Source organism: Mustela nivalis (assembly GCF_964662115.1).
Source record: "Mustela nivalis genome assembly, chromosome: 7".
NCBI lineage: Eukaryota > Metazoa > Chordata > Mammalia > Carnivora > Mustelidae > Mustela > Mustela nivalis.
Window position 1 is genome coordinate 18,556,491 of NC_139026.1, and position 18,683 is coordinate 18,575,173.

Here is an 18,683-nt window from a genome sequence, read left to right on the forward strand (position 1 = left end):
CTGCTGGTTCATATGTAGTTATGGAAGACACTGGTACAGATTTAGTTTAACTACATGATATTTCTTTTTTCATTGTTTTTTGACTCCGTATTATAATATTAACATGTGGTTTGTTTGCTTTATAATACCTAAAGTTTACTGTTCAGTATCAAGGTCAGTATTTTTTTTAATACATAATGGTCAGGGTGCCATGGAAAACTTTCGGTGGTGTTTTAACTCCACATTGTGCATTGAAGATAAAAGTTGCATGTATAATGATCGATTTCCTAGACATGTGAATGTGAATAAAGATGGATAAAGAAAAGATACAAGTGAACTTTTGCCCATTTAATTAATTGCATTATTTAGCCAACTTCGCCAGTTTAAAAGGCAAATATTCTGTCTTTCCCATCAACTAAATGGTCAGCCAGATTAAACTAACTATAACTAAAAGGGAAAAAAGCAAAGCTTAGCAGAATAATAACTTTGAATTGAGGTAAATGGAACTCAAGAGACCATAGTTATCCTCCTTCAACTATATTCATTCTTACATCAAATGCAAAAAGAATTGGGTAGAGATTTCTCCAAAGGCAGAAAACTATGTCAGTTAGCCACCAATTGTATTATCTGTGCTTTTCCATAGCCTGAGTATATGGAAAACCTAGAAATAGGTAACTTTGTTGTATTTGTCGCCCAAGGGGGGGAAAAATTACTTATTCTCTGCTAAAGTCCGTGAACTTAGCCTCTAAGGAAACCATGTCTGAAAAATTATCATGCCAATTTTACTGGAAAGTGTTTCACTATCCCAAGAAGATTGTAGATTTATGTTAAAATACCCAATTTTTTTTTTCAAAGATTTCAAAATCACTTAGGATTTTTTAATATTTTGGCTCCCTTTTGAACCTTCCCCAAGTTGCCTGGAAAGTTAGGGGGTTCAGAGGCCCTATATTAATTTTAAACGATGTATTTGCCCTTTTGTTTATTTGCTCTTTTACTTATATATATTTGTTAGGGAACAGTAAACAATAATATTGCTAAGTTCAGGTTTTAAATTTCTTGCTTTCCCTGAAATATTTGTTTTCTTGATTTCTCATTTTCCTTAGAGTACTAAAGGAAAAAAAATGTAGTAGGCAAGTGCTGCTAAGTTAGGTGGTTGTCAGTATCCATTTGGTAATATTCTATGCACCTACTTTATCTATTCCCCATATATTCTTTGCTAATGCCACTTTGCCATAAATATATAGCTTAGAATATTTTATTGCTGATACCACATATTTTTCATTGTAGTTTTCTTTTTTATTTTACTTATTTTTTTATTATGTTCAGTTAACCAGCATAGAGTATATCATAAATTTTTGTGGTAGTGTTCAATGATTCATTACTTGTATATAACACCCAGTGCTCATTCCCACACATGACTTCCTTAATACCCATCACGTTGTTATGCCATCCCCCACTCCTCTCCCTTCTGTAACCCTGAGTTCATTTCTCAGAGTCCAGAGTCTAGTTTTCTTTTGTGTCAGTCATTTGCTAAGAAGATGTTGATTTGGATAGTTTGTTTCCAGAAACAAGTTGTTTAACCATACCTATTTCTATTTATGGTATTTATAGTCTCTGGAAAAATACATTTTGAACTGTGAATTATAGTACCATTTAGAATCCTCAATCATATCTAAAGAATAGTCACATACCAACAAGCTGGTATACACAGAAGTCGGTCTCAGAGTTATAGAAGGATATCTGGGTGCTGTAGACTTGAATTTTTTTTTTTAGTAATATATCAGATAATTAAAAATTAAAATTTAAAAGGATAAATGGAATATAAGATACTTGAGAATACAAATAACCTTTTAAAAATAACTGATAAGGTAATAATTTTGGATGATAAATTTTTCAAATCAGTTTTTCCTAAGTATAAAAGTATGTGTGAGAAGAATTTATTTCTTTAGAAATTTACTCGCCATGTCATATTTTCTTATCTTTGGTTTCATAACTAAAATAATTTACATAGGATGGCCTCTCTGAAACAATCCTTTTAAGCCAAAATATTTACTTCTTTATTTCAGTTTATTTTCTGGAGTACCAATAAAATTTACTTCATCTGCCTTAAATTCACTGTAATACCATACTTCTGTATGCCTCTCCCCACAAAAGAAAGAAAAGGAGTTAAGCAAACACAGAGGAGGGAACGTTTGGAGGATGAGATTAAGGTAGTTTTAAATTTCATAGGAATCTCCCTTAAATGATAAATAAAATGGGAACCAACAAAAACAGGAGCATTTAGCAGAATAATATTTTTAACTTTAGACTTCATATCTTTCATTCTAATTCATTTAAACAACTCTGTAACTCTTTAGTAAAAGCTGTGACAAAAAGAATAGTACTTTACTATTAAGTTTCTTAAGGAAGCTTTTGGAGATACATACTAACAATGATAATTTTTATACCTGCTGAAATGTGTGGTATACTTCTTTTACTCTTTTTTAAAATGTTTCAAAAATTTTATTTATTTGACAGACAGAGACACAGCAAGAGAGGGAACACAAGCAGGGTGAGTGAGAGAGGGAGAAACAGACTTCCAGCTGATGCCCGGGCTCGATCCCAGGACCCTGGGTTCCTCCCCTGAGCCAAAGGCAGATGCTTAATGACTGAGCCACCCAGGCACCCCCCCATCTATAATTTTTTTATTGCTGATACCACATATTTTTCATTGTAGTTTTCTTTTTTATTTTACTTACAACTCTGATTTCTCAGTGCCCTTTTATCTTCTTTGCTACTAACCACTCTGCAAGAAATAAGGGACCTCACAAAAAAGTTTTCCAAAGTTGTGAGGAGGAAATAATAGTGGTATAAATTAAGTAGTTATTTACTCAGATTTACTCTTTTCAGAAATATTGTGATTCTCACCTTAACTATAAATTTGTCTAAGGTTATGGTTTACCTATGGGAAAAAAAGTAAAAGACCAGAGAAGCAAATGAACTGTAGTAAGGAAGTGGACTTATCTCAAGTGGCAGAGAAAGAAGAATCTTAGTAGTTTCAGAGACCATCAACATAAGCACCATATTTGACAAGAATTTGAGAGCATAAACATTCTCAATGGGGTAGACAGTCCTGGTGTGGAAGATATTTTCTCTTGAATGGATCGTAGTGATGTAAGATACAATATTTCATTTATAAGTTAATTTTTTGCTAAGAATTGTTTTACAGTTTAGAAGAAAAAGCTAACTATGTTTTAAAAGGAAGTAGATTTCAAAATACTAAATTTTATTGAGAAATATCAATGAAAATTATTTCCCTACTTGAATATATTTACACCTTAATACTGCAATTTTAAAAAATATCTCCAGATTTATGTACATCTTACCATACTTTTTCATAATATAAGAGACCATCCCAACTTTTCTTCTTGCTTTCCTAGCCCAAGTTTACAAATGACTTTTATTCAGTTAGTTGGTTAGGTCATGTGCAGATGACACACGGCTGTCAGATTCAGAGCCATTCTTTGTAGTTCTGTAGCCATGTGGAATGGTTAATACTGGTATCTATCTTTTTTGGGGGGGAGATATCTATCTTTCAGTGGGTACCTATGGATTGCTAAGGTCATTGAATAAGACTCATGACACCAGTTCAAACACATTATCACTATTGGAAAATTTGCTCAAAAGTAACTTTTGTGGTTTCAATCAGTAGAATCATCTTTATAATTACTAAGAATTTTATTCTTTATAGCTTTTATTGCCATATTTGGAGATACTTCTTTAATTCTCCTTGAATAGATACATATAGTAATACATTTTCAAAAACTGAACAGAAAGCCCTCTGAACTTATTACACTTTTAATTTTGGTAGTGAATTCCAAAATAATTTGTAATAGAAATTGTTTTTAAGTTTTTATTTCTGTAAAGTAGAAATATAGTTAAATTTGGGAAATTTTAATGAATACATATTTCAAAGAGCAAATATCCTTTGAGTGAAAATGTGGTATAGCAAAGCTGTAATTTAGCTGAAGTATTCATAATGGTGGTGTAGCATTAATTAGCCTATCAAAGCAAGTCTTTAAATTTTAGGTATTATTTGTACATTATAATGAAGGGAAATAAATGGACCCACCACAGCACCAAATTACTCTTAAATCAACAAATACTTGAATAGCTACAAAATGCAGAGAATACACACAATGCACCATGACCATTACACCTAAGATTTATCATGTTGCAAGAATATCCAGGGGAAAGATCAATCACATGGGGAAATTGATGTGGCTCTAGTTTGAACTGACTCGTAATAATAGATCCTTCACCTTTTGAAATAATTTCTTTAAAGGTTTTTATTGATTGACATTTAAGTTAACTTTAGTTCCCATTCCTAAAAGGAATATGGAGTATTGGCTAATGTATTTATTTTTATGCATGTACTTTACCAGTTTCCTGAGGTCCCTAGTCATGACCAATGTCATTTTGTCCATTTTACAGTGATTTGTTCCTTCATCTTTAAAGATATCTGATGGGCACTCAGTGAAAGACTGTAAAACTTATGTCTTAAGATAATCATTGAAAAAGGAAGAATTTACTGATTGCTCCATGTGTACCACATAGCAGTAGTCAAGATATGTGAACCTCTTTTTTTTCCCCCTGCATATTTAACTTCAAATCAGTGACCCTTCATGGCAACAGTATTGGAGTTAATATCAGAGTCTAGCGTTTTCTAAATCTATATAAGTCATTAGGAATAAAGCTTCCTTTTTTTTTAGATATCCATATTCATTTTACAATGATTAAGAGATTTACTTAAATTAATTTTGTACCCCATCATGGAAAAGTTCCAGAAGGAGATCGTTAAGCATGTGTTTGTTTTTGTAGTAGGATTTGCTCTGTAAACATTCAGTATCTATTATATAGAATATTTCCCCTGAAGATTTTATTCTAATCATAGCACTCTATTTAATATATTTCATAAAAGGCAGTATAGATATTTTTAGGATAGCACTGTTGACAATCAGAAAGCAAAGAAATGGTTTAGTCCGTTTCACTAAGTTAAAATTCAGGTAAACAACCTGATTAGAGGACTGGTTGCCTTTTTTTCCAACCTATGGCATCTCCTCACCTCCTATTCATTCCCTCTCTTTGCAAATAAAAAAAGTACTCTTCACCTGTCAACTCAATATATTTTTTTTTCAATTGTTGCCCTAAGTAAGAGGAAAAAAACAATATTTTGCATCTTTCATAACTCAGTTGTTGTGATTCAAGGTATAAACTGAGAGGAGAAACTAAAGTATGAGGAGTGTTTTTTGTTACTTTAGAAAAGTCCTTTAACTCTATTAGATTGAGTATGGGGGTTTCCCCCCCTTTCTAATCTAAAACTTCAGGAAAGAATTCAGTAAAAGAATTCAGTAGCTTGTCCTCCATTAACATAATAAATGTAAATACTGGCAGCCTTCAGTTTTTGTGATACAAGAAACTAGTAACTGTTAGTGTTGCCATCATAATTTCATTAGTGTGGCTTCTTTACACACTTTCTCCAGTGACGCAAATACAGACGTGATTTTTTGGAACATCAAACTTATGGCTGCCTTCTTTCTTCTTCATTACTTATGTTGGACAAACTACCATTATCACTTGCCAAGAATAATCCCACAGTTCAGTAGACTTCAGTTTTGAGTTCTCTCATGTCCAACTTAGACCACCAGTAGCTTTTTCTCTTGGAAATCGGAAACTGGACACTTCTTTTTGATGTTTAACAAACCCGACTCTGTTCCTTAACCCCTAAGGAAGAATATATCAAAACAACAAATTTTCTAAGCAACATCACTGGAATCATAGCAGCAAATCCCTTTGGAATCCATCCTTTGGAACACAGGCCAAATTATTTTTATATCAAGCTTTATGAGATTTGTATTAGGGTGGTGATAATATTAAAGTCTCTGTTCAGGGAAGATATTTTCTTTTATCTGTATCTATATACAGAAATGACTTAAAAATAACCAAATTTTGGTAATATCTGTATTCTTGTGTTGTAAATAGCTTCAAGAAACTAAGAGTAAAATATGGAGCTTGCATATTTAGGTTTCTTGTATTCTTACAACCAAGCCATGAAACTCGTGTTAAAATAGGGAGTTTAATTCTACCAAATTCCCTTTCCCCATTCCCTACCCACTGCTTCCCTTCACTCCCACCTCATACACACTTTCTTTGCTATATTTTAGGAAATGTTTTTTTCAACTTTATTTCTCCTCCCTTCTGTTTTCTCGGCTTTGTAACTTATTAGTATGACCTTTCCAATGGATTATGGGGATTATGCTAAAGTATAATAAATAAATCACATAGTTGAGTTTGTAGAAAGACCTTATACCATCAGACCATAGTTAACAGAAACTGAGAGGTCTTTTTAAAGATGTAGAACATAAAACTCTGCTCTTTTTCACATCTCTTCTTGCACTTCAGTGTTTTATGAAATGTTCTACAGTCCTAACTTTCCTTGTTATACTAAATAGTTAAGTAATGGCTAAGTTTTAATTATCAAGTAAAATTCCCAACCTTATCTTTCAAGTGTCAGCTTTCTCTTCTACCATTAAAATTAAATGCATTTTATTATGAAGTAATCATTAAGTACATTTTGTACTTAAGAGGAAAATCTTTTTCTCAAGTCTTAGTTCCAGGAAATATATTTTAAAGTGGTACAAGTTTTAAGTTCATGCTTTTTGGTTCCAAATATAAGTGTCTGTTCATATTGGATGCCCCTAAGCAAGTAACAGCCTTTTTTTTAATCCTTAAACTTCATACGCTGACAAAAGTTTTTATCTTCCACCTTTTTTGTCTTCCAAACCTACCATATTTCACTTTTTAGAGTTTCTTGAAGTTTACACCATGAAACAGTACTGTTTTCAAGAGTATGGCTTTGAAGAGAATTTTACAGTGGTGCTATTTATTTTCATCTAACATTTAGGATGCATTTAAGTGTACATTACTTTGAGTCTTTTTTATTTTGAGGGAGAGAGAGAGACAGCACATCTAACATTTAGGATGCCTGTAGTGTCCATCTTTCTAAATTGAATATCACACAGTGGCTAATGACATTGAAGACCTGAGGGGAAGAGTATGCAGCACCAGTGGAGCAGTGATTGAGCTTTTTCCCATGTGGGCTCAGGCTCAGCTTATCCCTTCTGCCACATGGGATGAAGAGATATGACAGAGATGGTCCCAACCATGTATATAGACTTTTAAAGTACAGTAATTCCACTTTTGAAAGTGATGTATTGCAGGTTTTCAAATTTAACACATATTAGTGGTTTCCTCATCTTTTGGAATGATACGAAGAGCAGGAATTGGCAGACTTGATTGCATCTTCTTCCCGTAGAGCTTTACAAGTGAGCTTTCAGTAACTGGTTATCATCAAATCAGTCATCTTTTCAAGTAAATATGTATTTATTTCTGACATGTCCTTTTCTTATTGTTTTGATGTTCTTATCCTGAATTTTGAGATTCACATGTTCTCAATGTTTTTGTGACTTGTAAACTACTAGCATTGTCATTACTTAGTGTTTATATTGGGGTAGACAAGATGTATAATACAATCCCAGGAGAATTCTTGAATTTTATTTGACCTTTGTGTCCAAATGGAATTGGACCATTTGTTATGAAAAGAACATTAACATAGCTATACTTGAAAATGGAAAGCTCTGAAATCTTTATTTGGAGAGACATTTACTCATCTTGTTAAGTATTTATTGTACATCCCAGCCAAGGTTTTAATAGTTTTGAGTTATCAACTTTTTTTTTTTTTTTGGAGTATAAGAAAAGTGAGAATGTGATATCTGACTTGTTTACAGCAGAATTAGTAATGGATAGGCTCAAATGATTAAATGATTTAATTTGGGCTTGTATGATATTAGATAGCACTGATTCCATTAAGTCAGTTAAAACGTGTACCTTATTAGATTATTTAAGCACTCCATACATACTAATATAAAAGCAAAAGAAGAGCTATTTTTTTTTTAATTTTTTTTTTAAATTAACATATAATGTATTTTTAGCCCCAAGGGTACAGGTCTGTGAATCGCCAGGTTTACCCACATCACAGCGCTCACCATAGCACATACCCTCCCCAATGTCCATAACCCATCCTCCCTCTCCCTATCCCCCTCCCTCCAGCAACCCTCAGTTTGTTTTGTGAGATTAAGAGTCTCTTATGGTTTGTCTCCCTCCTGATCCCATCTTGTTTCATTTATTCTTTTCCTATCCCTGACCCCTCCATGTTGCTTCTCGACTTCCTCATATCAGGGGAATCATATGATAGTTGTCTTTCTCCGATTGACTTATTTCGCTAAGCATAATACCCTCTAGTTCCATCCACGTCATCGCAAATGGCAAGATTTCATTTCTTTTGATGGCTGCATAGTATTCCATTGTATATATATACCACATCAGAAGAGCTATTTTAAATATGAGCCATCTAAAAGGTCTTGTTTTAAAAGCAGGTATGTGGAGAGGCTATAAAGGAGGCTTTTTATTTTAGCTTCTATTCATTTAATTTTTTTGTTTTATTGAGAAATAATTGAAATATATCACTGTATAAGTTTAAGGCATACAGCATGATGATTTGATTTACCTATATCGTAAAATGATTACAGTTGGTTTCATTAACATCCATCATCTCATAAAGATATAGTGAGAAGAAAAGAAAAAAATTCCCCTTGTGATGAGAATTCTTAGGATCTACTCTCTAAACAAGTTTCCTGTATATCATACAGCAGTGTTAGCTGTAGTCATTATGTTGTACATTACATCCCTATTACTTGTTTATCTTTTAAATGGAAGTTTCTCCTTTTGACCACCTTCTATACAGTTCTCTCTCCTTACCCCCATGCACCCCCATCCCTGCCTCTGTTTACCACAAATCTGGTCTCTTTTTCTATGAGTTTAGTGGTTTTATTTTGTTTTTGGAACCCATGTAGAATGAAATCATAAAGTATTTGTCTTTATGTGTTTAGCATAATGCCGTCAAGGTCCATCCATGTTGTCATAAATAGTAAGATTGTCTCTTTTTTATGGCTGAATAATATTCCATTGTGTGTATATATACCACAACTTCTTCCTCCATTCATCCATTAATTAGGACACTTAGGTTGTTTCCATGTTTTGACTATTACAAACAATGCTGCTACAAAAATGGACCTACAGATATCTTCTTGAGTTAGTATATTCATTTCTTTTGAATATATTAACCAGCACTGGAATTGCTGGATCATATGGTAGTTCTGTTTTAATTTTTTGAGCAATCCTCATACTGTTTTTCATAGTGGCTTTACCAGTTTACAATCCCACCAACCAGTGCACAAGGTTCCCTCGCTCACATCCATGCCAGCATATGTTAGCTCTATCTTTTTAATGATGGCCATTTTAATAGGCATGAGGTGATATCTCATTGTAATTTGCATTTCTCTATTAACTAGGGCTGTTGAGCATCTTTTTATGTACCTACTGGCCATTCATATATCTATAGGTCCTTTGCCCATTTTTAAATTGCATAATTTAAGTTTTTTGCTATCGAGTTGCTTGAGTTTGTCAATATTTTTTCCCATTCCATATTTGTTTTCACTTTGTCAGTGGTTTCTTTTGCTGAACAGAAGCTTTTTAGTTTGATATAGTCTCACTTATTTTATATTTTGTTACTTGTGCCTTAGGTGTAATTTTCATAAGATTATTATCAAATCCCATATTAAAGAGCTTTTTTCCTATGTTTTCTTCTAGGAGTTTCATGGTTTCAGGTTTTAAATTTATGCCTCTAATCCATTTTGAGTTAATTTTTGTAAGCAGTGTAAGTTAGGGATCAGGTTTCCTTCTTTTACACGTGACTATCCAATTTCCCAGCATCATTAATTGAAGAGACTTTATTTTCTCCATCCTTGCCTCCCTTGTCAAACATTAGTTTGCTATCTGTGTTTGGGGTTATAACTGGCTCTCAATTCTCCTTCATTGTTCTATTTATCTGTTTTTATGAAGAAGGCATTTTTAATAATTGATTATCTTATGTCCTTTGCTTAGGGTGTTCCAGTGATGGCAATAAGAAACAAAATGATATCAGAAGGACTAGACCCAGATCTTCTTGAGTAAGTAATTCTTCTAATATTATGCCAAGATGTTAAATTTATCAGTTATAATAAAAATACTCCAAGCTCTATTTTTTTCTACCATACAGTGTTTTATGGTTGAGGAAACCACTTTCATAAATATTGTCTTTGCTAATATTACAAAAATGAAAAATCCATCCTATGTTCCTAAAACCAGCCATTGCACATTGTAGAAGCATTTTTAATAGATTGTTGATGAATCTATACATCTAGAAGAGATGGAATTTGATGACAGTTTAGCTGCACACAGTAGTTTCCACAAGAAGTTTTTGTTTTCTTTCATGCCACCTTTTTCTTTTCTTTTTTATTCTATTTTCTGTTCTCTTGCCCTCCCTCCCTTCCTCTTGTTCTTTCTTTTTTTTCTTCATTTCCTTTCTTTCTTTCATTCCTTTTGTTTCATTCTCTTTCTTTCTTTCATTCATTCATTTTTTAAGACCTTAGTGTAATACGGAAACTTATTCTACCATAATCTAAGTTGAACCAGATTGAGAAATAAAAAGGATAAAGCCACTCTAGGTCCACATTAATAATTATTATGAAACTAGATATCTGTTTGTGTGAATTTTATAAAAAAAAATTTTTTTTGAGAAATGCTGACAAATCGTGGCTCAGAAATTTGACAATAATTTATTCCATCTAAGCAAACTTGGATACATAGCTCATTCTGGATAAAATATATCTTAATGGATTATTCAGAGCTAGTCTGTTTTTCAAGTATCTAGATACATGTAAAGAGTCCAGTTTGGGGCTTTAGTTCATCCTGATATATTTAGTTATGTTATCCAGACATTTGTACTATACTAGCAATATACTTTGAAATTTTTCTTGGCTCTCAGCCCTTCAAGAAAATGTGTGCATTTTGGAGGTGAAACACCATAAAACGATCTTTTTCTTATATTTTATCTTTTAAAAACAATATTTAAGAATTTTTTAAAAGTCTGTAAGGACAGATTTCAAACATGTATCTACATTTAGTATATATCCAAGTAGCAAACAGTTTAAGTACAGGGACACATATTGGTAATTTGAACTCAAGCATCTCCAGGATATTTGGCGTTTGTTCTGGAAATTGTTTCTGACACACACATTTTAAAAACAGATGGATCGTTACATATATTTTACTGTGAATTGAACATATGGGTCCAATCCATTTTGGTATTCATTGGAATATATGTCATAAATATATTTAACACTGACCATGACCTCTTTTTTGCTTCTGGAAATACACAGTAGACCGTCTATAATCACAGAGAGCTAAAATGACCTTTAAAATGATGATTTTTCTCTCTAGAGAAAATGTAATGGAAAACTAACAGTCCAGTAAGCATCAGCATATGTTGGATATCCAATCTCTTTACCCCCTACTGGCTTCATTTCATCCTCTGCCTAGACTAAACCTACTTCATAATCTTTTACTTAAATCAGCTACCCACACCACAAACTTGAAAATCATCCTTGATTGTATCTGCTTCCCTGTCCCTTACTTGTCAGTCACTATGATTTTTTTCATTTTTCATATATGTCACAGCTGACCGCAGGACTCCATGCCCATTGCTATTTAGTTCAAGCCCTCATCATTTCTTACCTAAATTATTATAATAGCTCCTAATTGGTTTCCTTACTCTCTTTCAGTCTGTCTGTCACTAAAGTTTTGGTAGATCTATTCCTACTTCATTCTTGTTTCAGAACTTTCTGTGACTCTCCATTACCTTTGACACATATTCTAACATTTTAGAATTGCATATAGATGTGTCTATCATCAAGATCCGGACTCTTTTTCATTTCTTGCACTCTTCCATACATTACTGTCTCCTGCAGCTGTAGCAGACTACGTCTTTGAATTTTTTTCTCTCCTTGGAACTCCCTTCCCCTGCTCTTATTGGCCTGACTAATTTCATATACATCAAGACTTCATTTAGGTCACCATGGGGGGATGTCCATGGATGACTACCAAGGGGGAGAACCCCCAGTACCCCCAGTACTTCCTCGATATATCTCATTTAACAAGTTTGAGAACCCATCATTGTCTGTAAATGTTAAGAAACATTCAGTTGCAAGGTGGTGCCAAGTTTTGGGGTAGAATTCCAGTAACAGTTAACGTTGTCTTACAGAAAAACTGCTCCTCAACCACAGCCTGGAGCCTGAATTCTGACCTATTACCTCATAAGTACATGCCATCGGTCACAAGGGTTGGAGTGGGGGTGACTCACTATTATCTATCACCACGACTACTAGAAAACCAGTTTCAGCATTTAGCTAGATACGACAAGTGAAATCAGCCGCCTCTTTAAAGAGGAATTGTGGATTTTGGGAATCATGTTTACATAAAACTAAGGAACCTCACTTTGGAAGAAAAGGCTGAGATGATGAAAGAGAAGATGTGCCATCTGAGGGAAGGGTATACTTTTATTTAGAATTTTAGCCAAGAACTTTCAGTAAGCATTGTTTTGTTTTTCCTTTAAAGTATAAAGTACACTCTTATTTTATTAGCCTTAGGCAGTAAGACAGACTTGTCAACTGTTAGAGGAAATAGTCTAGATCTGTCTGCATGGAGCAAAAAGCAAAACTAAAATTAATATAAAAATAAAGACTAGTCACAAATACATTCTTTGATTGACTTGTGTGTTTAAAAACTTGGAAGCTAAGAGACAAAATTTTAAACTAATACAGTTTATACCTGGCTATTTTCCTAGAAAAATGACTATCATTGAATTTTAGAAAGTCTATGAAACTGAAGAAAAGACCTGATAGTTACCAAATAAAATTTGTTACTAAATGATTATTTAATTATTTTTAAAAGTCCCAAGTTTTTGAAAATAACAGTAGTACTTATATAACCAAGAATTATTCCTGTTTAGCTTGTAAAAATTAGTTTCCAATGCCAATGAAATAAAGACATGTAGAAAGAGTATCTTTGTCATCATCATACTTTAAAGAGTTTAAGGGAAAACAAAATGGAAATCTTTAAGATTAATCTGTTCTAGTTTTATATCCAGAACTATAGAACAGGTAAATTCTTTTAATCAATGCCTAATTTTTTTAACAGGAAAAAAAGTTTCTCCCTTATCCTGTTTTGTTTTTTTGTTGTTGTATACTTTTATGTCCCAGAACTATAGTTACTATTATTACCTAGTAATTACTACTTTTACTATTCTAGGATATATAGGCTAGTAGATTCTCTTTTATTCATTCTATATTCTAGTCAGCCTGAGCTATTAATTGCTCACCATACTGCTTTAGAATGTCTTAGTTTTTTTTTTTTAATTTAATTTTTTTGTGTGTTCCAAAATTCATTGTTTATGCACCTCACCCAGTGCTCCATGCAGTACATGTCCTCCATCATACCCACCACCAGGCTCAACGAATCCCCCACCCCTTTATCCTCCCAAACCCTCAGTTCGTTTCTCAGAGTCCATAGTCTCTCATAGTTTGTCTCCCCCTCCGATTTCCCCCAACTCACTTCTTCTTCTTCTCTCCCTCTCCCAGTATCCTCTGTGTTATTCCTTATGATCCACAAGTAAGTGAAACCACATTATACTTGACTCTCTCTGCTTGACTTATTTCACTCAGCATAATCTCCTCCAGTTCCATCCATGTTGACACAAAAGTTGGGTATTCATCCTTTCTGATGGAGGCATAATACTCCACTGTATATATGGACCACATCATCTTTATCCATTTGTCTGTTGAAGGGCATCGGCTCTTTCCACAGTTTGGAAAGCAGCAACATTGCTGCTATGAACATTGGGGTACAGATGGCCCTTCTTTTCACTACATCTGTATCTTTGGGGTAAATACCCAGTAGTACAATTGCAGGGTGATAGGTTAACTCTATTTTTAAGGAAGACTCTTAAGAAATCTCCATACTGTGTTCCAAATTGGCTGCATCAACTTGCATTCTCCCCAACAGTGTAAGAGGGTTCCCCTTTCTGCACATGTCCTCTCCAACACGTGTTGTTTGCTGTCTTGTTGGTTTTGGACATTCTTACTACTGTAAGGTGGTATCTCAGTGTGCTTTTGATTTGATTCTACATGATGGCTAATGATGATAAACATTTTTTCTTGTGTCTGTTAGCCATTTGTATGTCTTCTTCTGGAAAAGTGTTTGTTCATGTCTTCTGCCCATTTTTTGACGTGATTATCTGTTTCGTGTTCAGTTTAAGGAGTTTTTTATAGATCTTGGATATCAGTCCTTTGTCTTTAGTGTCATTTGCGAATATCTTCTCCCATTCTGTGGGTTACCTCTTTGTTTTGTTGACTGTTTCCTTCGCTGTGCAGAAACTTTTGATCTTGATGAAGTCCTAAAAGTTCATTTTACCTTTTGTTTTCTTTGCCTTTGGGGACATGTCTTGAAAGAAATTGCTGTGGCCAATGTCGAAGAGGTTACTGCCTATGTTCTCCTCTATGATTTTGATAGATTACTGCCTCACGTTGAGGTCTTTTATACATTTCGAGTTTATCTTTGTGTATAGTGTAAGAGAATGATCGAGTTTCATTCTTCTATACATAGCTGTCCAATTTCCCCAGCACCATTTATTAAAGAGACTGTCTTTTTTCCACTGTATATTTTTCCCTGCTTTGTCAAAGATTATTTGAGAGTTGAGGATCCATATCTGGGCTCTCTACTCTGTTCCACTGGTCTATGTGTCTGTTTTTGTGCCAGTATCATGCTGTCTTGGTGATCACAGCTTTGTAGTAAAGCTTGGAATCAGGCAATGTGATGTCCCCAGTTTTGTTTTTCTTTTTCAACATTTCCTTAACAATTTGGGTTCCACACAAATTTTAGGAATGTTTGTTCCAGCTCGTTGAAAAATACTGGTGGAATTTTGATCAGGATGGCATTGAAAGTATAGATTGCTCTAGGCAGTATAGACATTTTAACAATGTTTATCTTTCCAATCCATGAACATGGAATGCTCTTCCATCTTTTATGTCTTCTTCAGTTTCTTTCATGAATGTTCTGTAGTTCCTCAAGTACAGATCCTTTACCTCTTTGGTTAGGTTTATTCCCAGGTATCTTATGGTTCTTAGTGCTATAATAAATGGAATCGATCCTCTAATTTCCCTTTTTGTATTTTCATTGTTAGTGTATAAGAAAACAACTGATTTCTGTACATTGATTTAATATCCTGCCACATTACTGAAGTGCTGTATGAGTTTTAGTACTTTGGGGGTGGAGTCTTTTGGGTTTTCCATATAGAGTATCATGTCATCTGCCAAAAGAGAAAGTTTGACTTCTTCATTGCCAATTTGAATACCAATTTCTTTTTGTTGTCTGATTACGTTGCTAGGACTTCTAGAACAACAGTGGTGAGAGTGGACATCCTTGTTGTGTTCCTGATCTCAAAGGGAAGGCTGTCAGCTTTTTCCCATTGAGGATGATAATCGCTGTGGGTTTTTCATAGGTATATTTTATGAAGTTGAGGAATGTTCCCTCTATCCCTATACTTTGAAGCATTTTAGTCAGGAACGGATGCTGTATCTTGTCAAATGCTTTTTCTGCATCAATTGAGAGGACCATGTGGCTCTTCTCTCTTCTCTTATTGATTTGTTCTATCACACTGATTGATTTGCGAATGTTGAACCACCCTTGCATCCCACGGATGAACCCCACCTGGTCATGGTGGACAATCTTTTTAATGTACTGTTGGATCCTGTTAGCTAGGATCTTGTTGAGAATCTTAACATCCATATTCATCAGGGATATTGATCTGAGGTTCTCCTTTTTGGTGGGGTCTTTGCCTGGTTTGGGAATCTGGATAATGCTGGCTTCATAAAACGAGTCTGGCAGTTTTCCTTCTGTTTCTACTTTTTGAAACAGCTTCAGGATAATAGGTATTATTTCTTCTTTGAATGTTGGGTAAAATTCTCCAGGGAATCTGTCAGGTCGTCAGCTTTTGTTTTTTAAGAGGTTTTGATCATTTCTTCAGTCTCGCTACTAGGTATTGGTCTACTCAGGTTGTCAATTTCTTCTTGATTCAGTTTTGGAAGTTTATAGGAGTGCATCCATTTCGTCTAGGCTGCTTACCTTATTGGCATATAACTGTTGGTAATAATTTCTGTTGATTGTTTCTATTTCCTTGGTGTTAGTCATGATTTCTCCCTTTTTATTCATTTTATTAATTTGCGTTCTCTCTTTTCTTTTGGATTAGTTGGCCAGTGGTTTGTCAATGTTATTGATTCTTTCAAAAAACTAGCTTCTAGTTTCATTGATGTGTTTTACTCTATCTCTAGTTTCTATCTCATAGATCTCTGCTCTAATATTGATTATTTCCCTTCCTGTTTGTAGGAAGGGAAATTTGGCTTAATTTGTTGTTGCTTCTCCAGTTCTTTAAGGTGTAAAGAAACCTGGTGTATTCTGGATTTTTCTATTTTGTTGAGGGAGGCTTGGATGGCTATTTATTTTCCCCTTAGGACCATCTTTGCATATCCCATAGTTTTGGTACTGATGTGTCTTCACTCTCATTGGTTTCCATGAATTGTTTAAGTTCTTCTTTGATTTCTTGGTGGATCCAAACATTCTTAAGCAGGGTGGTCTTTAGCTTCCAAGTGTTTGAATTCCTTGCATACTTTTTCTTGTGGTCGAGTTCCAGTTTCAAAACATTGTGGTCTTTCAGTCTTCTACATATAGCTGTCCAGTTTTCCCAGCACCATTTATTGAAGAGACTGTCTTTTTTCCACTGTATATTTTTTCCTGTTTTGTCGAAGATTAATTGACCATAGAGTTGAGGGTCCATATCTGGGCTCTCTACTCTGTTCCACTGGTCTATGTGTCTGTTTTTATGCCAGTACCATGCTGTCTTGGTGATCACAGCTTTGTAATAAAGCTTGAAATCAGGTAACGTGATGCCCCCAGCTTTATTTTTGTTTTTCAACAATTCCTTAGCGATTCGGGGTCTCTTCTGATTCCATACAAATTTTAGGATTATTTGCTCCAGCTCTTTGAAGAATACCAGTGGAATTTTGATCGGAATGGCATTAAAAGTATAGATTGCTCTAGGCGGTATAGACATTTTAACAATGTTTATTCTTCCGATCCAAGAGCATGGAATGGTCTTCCATCTTTTTGGGGCTTCTTCAATTTCTTTCATGAGTGTTCTGTAGTTCCTTTAGTACAAATCCTTTACCTCTTTGGTTAGGTTTATTCCCAGTATCTTATGGTTCTTGGTGCTATAGTAAATGGAATCTAGTCTCTAATTTCCCTTTCTGTATTTTCATAGTTAGTGTATAAGAAAGCCACTGATTTCTACACATTGACTTTGTGTCCTGCCACGTTGCTGAATTGCTCTATGAGTTCTAGTAGTTTGGGGGTGGAGTCTTTTGGGTTTTCCATATAAAGAATCATGTCATCTGTGAAGAGAGAGAGTTTGACTTCTTCATTACCAATTTGGATACCTTTTATTTCACCATTCTCTTACACCGCACACAAAGATAAACTCAAAATGGATAAAAGACCTCAACGTGAGACAGGAATCCTAGAGGAGAACATAGGCAGTAATCTCTTTGATATCAGCCACAGCAACTTCTTTCGAGATATGTCTCCAAAGGCAAAGGAAACAAAAGCGAAAATAAACTTTTGGGACTTCATCAAGATCAAAAGCTTCTGCACAGCAAAGGAAACAGTCAAAAAACCAAAGAGGCAACCCACGGAATGGGAGAAGATATTTGCAAATGACAGTACAGACAAAAGGTTGATATCCAGGATCTATAATGAACTCCTCAAACTCAACACACGCGAAACAGGCAAACACATCAAAAAATGGGAAGAAGATATGAACAGACACTTCTCCAATCAAGACATACAAATGGCTATCAGACACATGAAAAAATGTTTATCATCATTAGCCCTTAGGGAGATTCAAATTAAAACCACATTGAGATATCACCTTACACCAGTTAGAATGGCCAAAATTAACAAAACAGGAAACAACATGTGTTGGAGAGGATGTGGAGAAAGGGAAACCCTCTTCCACTGTTGGTGGGAATGCAAGTTGATGCAGCCTCTTTGGAGAACAGTGTGGAGATTCCTCAAGAAATTAAAAATAGAACTTCCCTATGACCCTGCCATTGCACTCCTGGGTATTTACCTCAAAGATACAGATGTCGTGAAAAGAAGGGCCATCTGTACCCCAATGTTTATAGCAGCAATGGCCACGGTCGCCAAACTATGGAAAGAAGCAAGATGCCCTTCAGTGGACGAATAGATAAGGAAGATGTGGTCCATATACACTATGGAGTATTATGCCTCCATCAGAAAGGACGAATACCCAACTTTTGTAGCAACATGGACGGGACTGGAAGAGATTATGCTGAGTGAAATAAAGTCAAGCAGAGAGAGTCAATTATCATATGGTTTCACTTATTTGTGGAGCATAACAAATATCATGGAGGACAAGGGGTGTTAGAGAGGAGAAGAGAGTTGGGGTAAATTGGAAGGGGAGGTGAATCACTAGAGACTATGGACTCTGAAAAACAATCTGAGGGTTTGAAGTGGCGGGGGGTGGGAGGTTGGGGTACCAGGTGGTGGGTATTATAGAGGGCACCGATTGCATGGAGCACTGGGTGTGGTGAAAAAAT

At 34.7% G+C, this 18,683-nt stretch overlaps 1 protein-coding gene across 12 annotated transcripts in view; it reads left to right on the forward strand.

Annotated features, from left to right (window-relative positions):
- Nucleotides 1-18,683, forward strand: part of WASHC3 (WASH complex subunit 3) — a 128,742-nt gene that overhangs the window by 24,184 nt on the left and 85,875 nt on the right. For 11 of the 12 annotated variants that reach the window (XR_014313879.1, XR_014313880.1, XR_014313881.1 and 8 more), the window contains exon 6: nucleotides 10,021-10,085. Coding sequence is in view for 9 of the 12 variants with exons in the window: in XM_082739146.1 (XP_082595272.1) it covers nucleotides 10,021-10,085 (65 nt within the window). In the remaining 3 variants the exon portion in view is untranslated. Of the gene's footprint in view, nucleotides 1-10,020; nucleotides 10,086-12,217; nucleotides 12,712-18,683 lie in introns of those variants that run through there. The other variant, XM_082739141.1, reaches the window with a different exon arrangement.